Below are 11,558 nucleotides of genomic sequence, written 5' to 3' on the forward strand. Positions count from 1 at the left end.
TGATAGGTTTCTTTTTTGTGAGTGTAAAACACTTAAATACACTACTTCCATTTTTTAAAAACATTTTTAATTCCTCCAATAATTCATGTGGATCCTTAAAAGGTCTAGTAGAAAGCATGTTGCATAACAATAGTAGATGTAAACCTTGAATTACAATGCTACTGTTGATTCCAGTATGGGTAGCTTCATATTTTTGGAAATGAAATAAACTTGTTTATTCCAAATTAAAATACTATCAATGAAGCCATATGTTAGAGCTAATACAAATTTTATTGCACTTCACCAAACACAATAATAAAGATACTTGTTGACCATTCACTAAATAACCTTAACGCTTCCCCAGCCAAGATAAAAAGGTAGAAACTTTATATAGCTAGTTACAGTTGACAATGCTTAATGTAAAAATAAATTATTCTTTCCTAAGGATTATTCATTACCTTTTAGACAAAATACTCAATCGGTCCAAAACTCTTGTATCGTGTAGACGAACTTACTTCTTAGCACAAATTGAGCCTTAACTTTGCATATCTTGATTCCTATCTTTACTACCACACAAGCTCTTGGCAAGCAATTAACAGTATTTCCTTTTAACACATATTTCAAGCTTTAATCCTAAAAATATAGAATTGCATTTACTACTTTCAAATATTTTAAAGTTAAAACACAATTTGGTGAATTTTGACTCTCAGTTTTCAAAAACTGATAAAATCTAATGCATTTATATTTTGAAATGTATATCTTATTTTAATATAGTTTAAGGTTATTATAATTTATCTTCTGTCTTCCTATATTCTTCCATAATGGGTCACTTCAGATGATGACCATTAAAGCAAGGGACCATTAAAGCCTGTTGGGAAGACATAATTCCACAGTTAAAGTTTTGCTTTTTTAATACTTGATCATAGTGTGAGCTGTGACTCGGCATTAGAAAAATTGATGTGGCCCGTCTATTGAGGCCGACTGCTTTACAGCGTTATGTAAGTTGAAGATGCGTAACCCGTCTATTGGGGCCCACTGCTTTATTGTGTTATGTAAGTTCAAGATATGTGACCTGTCTATTGGGGCCCACTGCTTTACAGTGCTAATGAAGTTGAAGATATGTGACCCATCTATTGAGGCCCACTGCTTTATTGTGTTATGTAAGTCGAAGATATGTGACCCGTCTATTGAGGCCCACTGCTTTACAGCGTTATGTAAGTTGAAGATACGTGACCCGTCTATTGAGGCCCACTACTTTACTGTGTTATGTAAGTTGAAGATATGTGACCTGTCTATTGGGGCCCACTGCTTTACAGTGCTAATGAAGTTGAAGATATGTGACCCATCTATTGAGGCCCACTACTTTACTGTGTTATGTAAGTTGAAGATACGTGACCCATCTATTGAGGCCCACTGCTTTACAGCGTTATGTAAGTTGAAGATATGTGACCCATCTATTGAGGCCCACTGCTTTATTGTGTTATGTAAGTTGAAGATATGTGACCCATCTATTGAGGCCCACTGCTTTACAGTGCTAATGAAGTTGAAGATATGTGACCCATCTATTGAGGCCCACTACTTTACTGTGTTATGTAAGTTGAAGATACGTGACCCATCTATTGAGGCCCACTGCTTTACAGCGTTATGTAAGTTGAAGATATGTGACCCATCTATTGAGGCCCACTGCTTTATTGTGTTATGTAAGTTGAAGATAAAACATTTTCCTTACATATCAAGCTGGCATGTCTGTTATTCCGACATCTTGACAAGTCTAGAAACACTAAACAACAGAACTTATTCTTAAAAGAACTGTATTTTGTACTTGTAAAAATTCTAGTTAAGTAAAAAAAAACAAAAGCACCAAACCCATTTATAAGTGAAAGTCAATACTACTGGTGCAGAATGAGGAACTGGAAAATCTATACAACTTACAAAGGCAGCACTTTTATCTCTCTCTGAATATTGAAAAGCTGACAGTTTATCCTGGTGATATATATATGGTATAATGAATCATTCCATGGTATATTACAATTCCTTTGAAGTTCAACCAGAAACTAGGAGCTTTGGAATGAAGAAGTGTTTGTGTGTGTTTACTTATAGCAAAGCCACTTCGGGTTATCTGCTGTGTCCACTGAGGGGAATCAAACCCTTGATTTTAGCGTTGTAAATCCGAAGACTTACCGCTGTCCCACCGTGATGAAGTGTTATGTGATACAAATAATTATATACACACACATTTTTGAAAATAAGAAATTAAAACTTGTATAATATCAAAATCTATATCAATAACTATGTTTTAATCCCAAGTTTATTGAAATACATTGATAATAAAGTGACTTAATAAAACTTTGAATGTGACTGTGTAAAAAAGTCATGATATGTGCATTTTGTTTGTTTGTTTCTTTTGAATTTCGCGCAAAGCTACACGAGGGCTATCTGCGCTAGCCGTCCCTAATTTAGCAGTGTAAGACTAGAGGGAAGGCAGCTAGTCATCACCACCCACTGCCAACTCTTGGGCTACTCTTTTACCAACGAATAGTGGGATTGACCATCACATTATAACACCCCCACGGCTGAAAGGGCGAGCATGTTTGGTGTGACGGGGATTCGAACCCGCAACCCTCAGATTGTGAGTCGAGTGCTTTAACCACCTGGCCATACCGAGCCATGTGCATTTTGACCAACCTGTAGCGAGAGTATTAATCCAATCAGAATAACACAAAAACAGTTTGTTTAAGTTTTACATGACATACACGATCATATAAATATTATCCTGGAATGTGTTCTGACAAGTTCACTAAATTACTTTGTAACTAAGAAAAACCATTTTTGTTAAATGAATCCCCGTGTTCCAATACAAAAATCACAAGATTCTCTCTTCAAATAATCATTAAAATTAGTGATTTCAGAAAAGAAACACTTTAAGAGTTAATGACACTTATCCTCTAGAGGAAGTGTGAAACTCTTACCTTCAGGTCCATCAATGATGTAACCATCTTCGTTTTCCTTCCTTCAAATTCTCCATCCTAAAGTGTAAATTAAATTTCGTTAGGTAATCATAAACATATTTAATTTTATAAACTAAAAGTCTTGTGCAGAAATATAGCGATGATAGAGCATGCATTGAAAATTAACAACAGATATATTGTATTTTGATGCATTAAAATTAATTACACCATTTGGTAAAAATAGGAAACATTACTAAAAAAAAAAACATGCAAAAATAATTAATTTCTTTCTTTTCACACAAAATTAACAATGTATCGTAAAATTTAAAGAGATCACCGCACAGCAATGTGTTTCATGAAGAGGTCACCAGATGGCTGTGAAACTTTGGTGAAATTTAAGTTTGAAGTACAATATATTTTTTAAATTCTTGTATAGACTAGAAGTACAAGTCTTTCTATTAACAAATCATATTAGGATATTAGTTACAAGTTATTTTATTTATTATTGACTCTAAGACTATCACAAATAAGTTTTCTGTGTTATATTTTCTTAAAAATTTCCTCTGTTTGGCCCACCATGTATACAATTATCCACTAGAAAAGTTACATTTGTGAAATCTCTACCTCTATCAAAAAAATTGGAAAAAAAAAAGAAAACAGAAATAGATGAAAGAAGAAACTACAAAGATGAGATGAAAAAAAAATGGTGTTACAATTTTTTGAAATATTTCACTGTGTAAATACATTTGAAATAATTATCATACACATCTCATAAGAGTACTACAGCTAAAAATGAAGATAAATAACTATCAGCACTTCTAACCCTTTTCAAAGTCCAGTCAATACAACTATCAAAAGGTAATATCAAAGAACAGCTTACAAATAAATACTTTTAAAACTAATTTCTCAAGTTTAACAGACTTACAGCTGGGAAGTTGTGAGATTTATAGAACTGTGATATAGAATAAGCTCGAATATAATCCCCCATTTCTTCACGATTTTCAATCGCACGCTTCACCAGCCACTGTTCGAAATAAACATTTAATTATTGAAAATCAGATAAAGAAACGTGTGCAAAAAAAATAAAGAAGATGCTAAAATAATATCAGCATTTCAAAGTTATCTATGTTACTCAAATGCTTCTCCAAGTAAAGGAGCATATAAAAATAATAATCCAGTTTCAATAATTACAAGTGTACCTGAAAAAAATAAGATTACATAATCAAATATACATTGTACTTAAAACATGCAAGACTTAGATTTAATTCATTTAGTAAACAAGTTTTAAAACACAGTCTAAGTTATAATTAATTAGGAACAGAACTTATTACTCAGTTGGAGGGCACACATAAGTATTTACTCTTTTTAAGATGAAGATTTACAATTATAAAAATACAAAAAAAGAATGAATACTTGATAAAGGAATTCACAGTCATCTCTAAATGAAACACTGTAATCGACTGACAGTAATCTCTAACAGAAACACTGTAATCGACTGACAGTAATCTCTAATAGAAACACTGTAATTGACTGACAGTAATCTCTAACAGAAACACTGTAATTGACTGACAGTAATCTCTAACAGAAACACTGTAATTGACTGACAGTAATCTCTAATAGAAACACTGTAATCGACTGACAGTAATCTCTAATAGAAACACTGTAATTGACTGACAGTCATCTCTAATAGAAACACTGTAATGGACTGACAGTCATCTCTAATAGAAACACTGTAATTGACTGACAGTCATCTCTAATAGAAACACTGTAATCGACTGACAGTCATCTCTAATAGAAACACTGTAATTGACTAACAGTCATCTCTAATAGGAACACTGTAATTGACTGACAGTCATCTCTAATAGAAACACTGTAATCGACTGACAGTAATCTCTAATAGAAACACTGTAACAGACTGACAGTAATCTCTAACAGAAACACTGTAATCGACTGACAGTCACCTTTAATAGAAACACTATAATCGACTGACAATCATCTCTAATAAAAACACTGTAATCGACTATCCAAGTTCCTGTGAAACTACCACAAAATTAATAAACTCTAGTAACTTCTCTACACAAAAATTACTGTGGCTGAAAAAGTCAAAGAATCTAGCACCTGAACAACAGGGTATATGTGAATAAAATCTAGTCCTTGGATTTGATGGGGCTCAATACGATGAGGGCATTTCATTTTTGGTAGAACAGCAACAATCTTTTCTGTTAAGGCACTGCATCATAAAAAAAAACTTTCATTACTCATACTAAAGTAACTAGAATTAATACTTAGATGAATATGACAGTGTGAAATGTACCATAAGTTTCACACACCATGAGGAGTAACTTGAAGTGCTCCTTTATCATTAGGTTCACCTTTACAAGATTGTTGATCAAATGAACCATGGGGCAAAATGTTGGTGTTGGTCACTTAAAATTTTTCTAAATCTACATAATGTGTCACTCAACAGCGACACTATTAAATAAATTTATATGAGCAATATTGTCTTTTTTTTTCTATTAATAACCAACACTTGTTATACAAATCACTGGTCATGATAAAGTGTAAAAAATTCATTAATTTAAGTAGTTTCCTTTAGTTTAAAAAAAAAAAGCTTCATTTTATTTATAGGAAATATGAAAATGTAAAAATAATTACTGCCAAAATGCTTGATTCTCCCTATCATATTTATCTCACAACTGTCACACGTTATTTATACTTGTATCATCTCACTTACATTTTTTGACCAATGGTCAGATTTTCGTGGAATAGAAGGTCAACGTCAATATCCACACTGCACATCTCGATACACCAAGTCATGCCTCCTACAATCTGGTAAGAAGGATAATGGAATATTATTTAATAGAAAACGAAAACCTTAATAATAATAACAAAGAATTGAAAAAAAAACAAATATATATAAATCTTAATTACAAAGTTTATAAATGCTGGATCGAAATTTTTATTCAAGAGATTTATTTCTTAAACAACAACATCAACAAGAAATACTCATAACTATAAATATTCTGATATACAAACTTTGTTAGAGGTGCACTAAAAATTTCTGTTTTTCAAACTGGGCTGAGTAATTGACCATAAACGAGATACAGATGGTGTATTTTCATTTTCTTGAGGTGGATTAGTACGAATGTTAGTTTTTAATCCTAGTGCATTTTCCAAGTAATTTTTTTATGTTCTTTGTTTTATAAGGCACCTATGTCCCATAATCTTTTTTCTTTAGAAGTCCCTCAAATACTTTAGTTAGTTCATGATTTATTAGGTAGTTTTAGATGACTCTGCCATAGCCTAAAGAAGTTTCAAAAAATACTTTTGTTAGTTCATGATTTATTAGGTAGTTTTAGATGACTCTGCCATAGCCTGAAGAAGTTTCACAAAAATAGGTAGTTTTAGATGACTGCCATAGCCTGAACAAGTTTCAAAAAATACTTTTGTTAGTTCATGAGTATTTTTTGAAACTTCTTCAGGCTATGGCAGAGTCATCTAAAACTACCTAATAAATCCTGAACTAACAAAAGTATTTTTGTGAAACTTTTTCAGGCTATGGCAGTCATCTAAAACTACCTAATAAATCATGAACTAACTAAAGTATTTTTGTGAAACTTCTTCAGGCTATGGCAGAGTCATCTAAAACTACCTAATAAATCATGAACTAACAAAAGTATTTTTGTGAAACTTCATCAGGCTATGGCAGAGTCATCTAAAACTACCTAATAAATTACCCTGACACTAGTTCATGACTACTCATCTTCTGAAAGATCTGTCAAAAAGCTAATTGGAGGTTTTAAAGAAGTATTGTGAAACTTCTTCAGGCTATGGCAGAGTCATCTAAAACTACCTAATAAATCATGAACTAACAAAAGTATTTTTGTGAAACTTTTTTAGGCTATGGCAGAGTCATCTAAAACTACCTAATAAATCATGAACTAACTAAAGTATTTTTGTGAAACTTTTTTAGGCTATAGCAGAGTCATCTAAAACTACCTAAAAAATCATGAACTAACAAAAGAGTAGACAGGAATTAGTGTCAGGGTAAGATGTTACACTAGTGTTTGTCAAGTAGACAGGAATTAGTGTCAGTAAGATGTTACACTAGTGTTTGCTCACTAGTGTAACATCTTACCCTGACACTAATTCCTATCTACTCTTTCTCAAGTAGACAGGAATTAGTGTCAGGGTAAGATGTTACAGTAGTGTTTGTCGAGTAGATAGGAATTAGTGTCAGGGTAAGATATTATACTAGTGTTTGTCAAGTAGACAGGAATTAGTGTCAAGATTGCAATGATGTAAAGGAAAACTTAGACTAGATATGTTGACTAAGATACACAGTCTCAGTCTACTAGGGCTGAAACATTTCATAAAATTGTGGACAATTCTTTTCTCATTAAGCATATATCAGACATCTATGATCATATATGTACTAGGTTAAAAACATGTATTATCTGAAAGTTTTGAAAGTCACATATTTGAATATCTTTATAAGATGATTGAAGAATGAGTTATCACAGATGAATACACGTGCACACTTCGACCAATGATACAAGACTGACTGCATTCTAGGAAAAAGACATAGCAAAAACAATTAGACAGAATTATTAGTTTGGCTGAGATATAACTTAAATAACTCTGAAACTTTTCTTTTTCACAACTCTCAATAATAAAATATATGGTGTGATAAATAATTAAAAGTTATCTAGTATTTAACAAGCAAAACATCAAAACCAGACCATCTGTCTTAACCAAAGAACAAACCATTCTTGATGTTAAATAAGCACCTTATCAAATGGTGAGAGTCCTTTAATTCTTGCTCTGAAGTATCCTGCAGCCAGTAGAAGTTCAATGGTTTCTTGAAGTTTAACATTTTGCTCTTCATCTTCTCTTGTTTCAACCTTACAAAGAAACAGAACTGCGTAATTAATCGGGCTACTTCAAACTTGTAACCAAAAGGTGTACTTGTATTAATTCTGCATCAAGTGAAATAATTAAAAGTATTCTGAAATTATTTATACAAGGCAAAAAAAAAAAGATAAAGAACATCTTGGAAACCTTTCATTTAAAACTTATAGATAATTTTAATAGTTATCATATAAGCACTAGTAAACATTAAAAAATGAACAGAAAGTTAATTTTTGTACACAAATGCTGCATGGTTTCACAGAACCTGCCAGGTTTTGAGAACAGAAATCTGGAAATGGAAAGCCAGAAAAATTACTGCATAGTTTCACAGAACCTATCAGGTTTTGAGAACAAAAATCTGGAAATGGAAGGTCACAGGAATTATTCACTGAATGTGCACATAGTAAGTCCATTGGACCAACCCTGTGTTGGAAATGTTGACTATAATTCAGAATTTACAAAGTGCATCTTTGGGAAATGTGGCAAGCTTTTAGTAAACAGTACAAGTCTGTTATACACAATCATATGTATTAAGTTTTTGTCCTAATGAAATGATAAAGTCAGTCTGACTCAGATTTTGACAAGTCAGAGTATAAAGTGATGCTCATGTGAATAATAAATACATTTTTTGTCCACTGTTTACTTTGCAAATCATATTTCCATGACTTCTACAACTTTATAAATCCACATCACATCTAAAAAATTTCAATATCCCTATACACTGTATCTGGTATTTTCTCTACTCTAACATGAACTGTTTCAAAATTAGCAACGTAGGGTAACATCATAAGTTGATAACGTTGACATCTACTTCATAATAGATTGCCTTGAAATTTGTAATGTGAAGTAAGAGTCCAGTAGAACAGATCCACTGAAAATATGTGATAGCTTGGATTACCACAGTCCGAGCTACAGAAGGTGGAAAATCGCTAAACTATCACTCCTGTTAATAACACACAGTGTGTCCTGCAGATCTTTTTTTTTTGCCACAAAACACTCTACCGTGTGTCTTGTTTACACTTGATTAAAAGTCTCATCAATAAGTTAATTTTCTAACACTTTAACTCTATCTGTTTCATAAGTATCCACATTATTGATCAATCTCTTGTAAAACACTTTATCTAAGGGTTTCTCAATCCAGGTTGCCCTCATATGAAAATGAAGAAACTCAACAAAAAAATCAAGTTTATTAGTTATGAAAACCACCTCTAAAATGTTTGTTATGAACAAAGCTCAACAGTGTCCAATAATTTTTATGTCTCTCTGACTGAAAACTAATCCAAACCATGTAATTATTCATCTTTTATAAATAAACTAGAAATTGTATAAGTACAATGATAATTATTAGGACATCATGAAAATAATTCCAGCAGAATGCACAAAAAGTATGGGTTGAATAAATGAGTTAATACATACACCAGAAGTTGTTGCAATAAGTTTCTAGAATTAGAAGTTCTGGTGATGGCTAGCATGTTAGATGTTACTAGTTAATGAAGACTACAAAGATGCCATTATTTGAAAGTTGTGAGAAGTACGGTAATAAAACATGGAATTAATTTTATTTGCATGAAGAAAGCTTACGAGACAAGTGATATAGTATTATATCCAATTTCTGAAAAACCATGGAGTGTTAAGAAAAGATTCCTGGTTTGTTAGTATTTTCCACTGATAGAATAGTTAGGATTCCAAGAGAAACAGGCTTAGTATTATAAGAAACTTTACTTTGAAGAAAATTGACTAAATTAGTTTTCCTTCTTTGCAGACAGTTGAAGAACTTCTTGATATTGTTGGAAGACTGTTCCCCACAAGTGCACATGACAGATTTTACAACATACATTATAAAAGAAGATACTGATTTATACCTAGCCTCTACCTCATAAGGATACAGTTAGAAACAAATGTGTTCAACATCGTTTGAGTAATATTTATCACGACAATTTTACCTTAAAAATAATATACAACAACTATTACCTTTAATGATTTTACTAAAACTGGTTAAGAGATGTGCGTGTGTGTGGTCTTCAAAAAAATCAACTTTCAAAAACTGAAGAAGTATATTTTGGAGAGAAAGATTTTGTTGTTAATGTAAGTGGGTGCGTCTGTCTGTTGGTGCAACCAAGCTATTGAAAAAAGAATTTACTCCTGCCAAAGCTTTTATAATTTAACTGAAAAATTAATATAAGTTATTAATAAATCAAAAACTCAAAATTATATGGAAATACATCAGTAGATGAACGGAGAATGCTGATGTTTATAGGAGATACAAATCAAATTCAAGAAAGTAACAATTAAGGATAAAATGGACTATATATTTTAACTGTCCCAAAAACCAACAAAAAATATTCAACTAGAAGAAATTTTCTGCTTATTTTAAAACAAAAAGAAGTAAGAAAGTCTTATTAGTAGAATGATACCTAACTTAAATAATTTATGTTGGAGAGGAATACAGATGTGAAAGCCTATACTAAATGTGAATTTTATTTATTTTCTTATACGTATGTGAGAATGACTATAAATAAAATGATTGGATTTAACGCTATTCTGTAACTATGATTTTTTCTCATGTCCAAAAATATCCTAATTCTATGTAAAACTTAAAACTGCAAAGAATAATAATCATATTTCTGATTTGTTAAAATTATTTACTCAACGTAGCTGTCATTTCACTCGCTTTACTTTTAATTTAACTAAGAAATTTTCATAAGCTATGACCTGGTTTAAGTTCTGATATTATGGCCAATATTTTCCCATATTCGATTGATTAACTTGTAAAACTCTTAGCCTTAATTTGTTCAAACTAAAAATAAAATGAGTCGAATTATTTCTCGACAGTGTCACTTTGCACTTGTCGAAACCAACAAATTTAATTTAACTAAAATGTTCAGAATATTGTAAGGCTGCAAAATAATAATTAAAGATTATTATATTCAAAGTACCTCTGAGTTATACTTATCAAGAGTGTGGGTAGGGGGGATTTTAGGTGGAATAGCTAATCGAGGTATTCCCTGAACAACACTCCCACCTGCAGCGGCCATTATTATCCAAATCCTAAGATGTAAAAAATGACAAATAGAGGGCGATCATAAATATCACATGAAGTAAAATATCATTACAAAATGAACGGGAAGGGATGGGGGACTTATAAGAAATACACTTTAATTGAGTATGGTTTAGTACTTTGTGCAAGTACGTACTGTGTTTGTATTGTTTTTATGGAAAGGCTACTGTGTCTATCTATCTGCTGCCGTTTCCGATTTTGAACTAGTGATCAGAGACAGGGCAGCCAGTCAATAGCACCCTACAATCCACACTAAGGGAATGACTATCACTCTTATAACGCAACCACAGCTTAAAGGGGGATATTTTATGGTCTCGCATGGAATTTAACCTGACTCGACAGATCCGAAATTCATAGCTCTAACACAGAGCCAACCCTCACCCATGTACAAATAAGCTATTCGTATCACAATATTTGCTTTGGAGTTAATTGTATAGCATAGTGGGTATCGTAGCCCCTATTTTTAGAAAAGACACGTTTCAGAAGAGAGAAAATTTGAAGAAAGAGAACGAATTTAATAGATGGTTAATCTAAATGGGATGTAATTTTCTAGTTTGACCAAAATAGTTGTAAAATATATACTAGTGAACCCATGGGCCTATGGCTCACATTTACATGGCCGCTATAATACAAATTTAATGCTTGAACTACTATTTTACACT

General features: G+C 32.0%; 1 protein-coding gene across 1 annotated transcript in view; it reads right to left on the reverse strand.

The window, feature by feature from the left end:
• The window catches only part of LOC106470018 (coiled-coil domain-containing protein 93-like), a 38,245-nt gene extending 27,358 nt beyond the window's left edge, over nt 1-10,887 (reverse strand). Inside the window, 6 exon segments of the mRNA XM_013930539.2 lie at nt 2,949-3,005; nt 3,853-3,951; nt 5,046-5,157; nt 5,662-5,756; nt 7,718-7,831; nt 10,775-10,887. Of these exon segments, the coding sequence (XP_013785993.1) occupies nt 2,949-3,005; nt 3,853-3,951; nt 5,046-5,157; nt 5,662-5,756; nt 7,718-7,831; nt 10,775-10,873 (576 nt within the window). The 5' untranslated portion in view covers nt 10,874-10,887.
• Nucleotides 10,888-11,558: the final 671 nt, after the last annotated feature.

This window comes from Limulus polyphemus, unplaced genomic scaffold, assembly GCF_000517525.1.
Source record: "Limulus polyphemus unplaced genomic scaffold, Limulus_polyphemus-2.1.2 Scaffold3774, whole genome shotgun sequence".
Taxonomy (NCBI): Eukaryota; Metazoa; Arthropoda; class Merostomata; order Xiphosura; family Limulidae; genus Limulus; species Limulus polyphemus.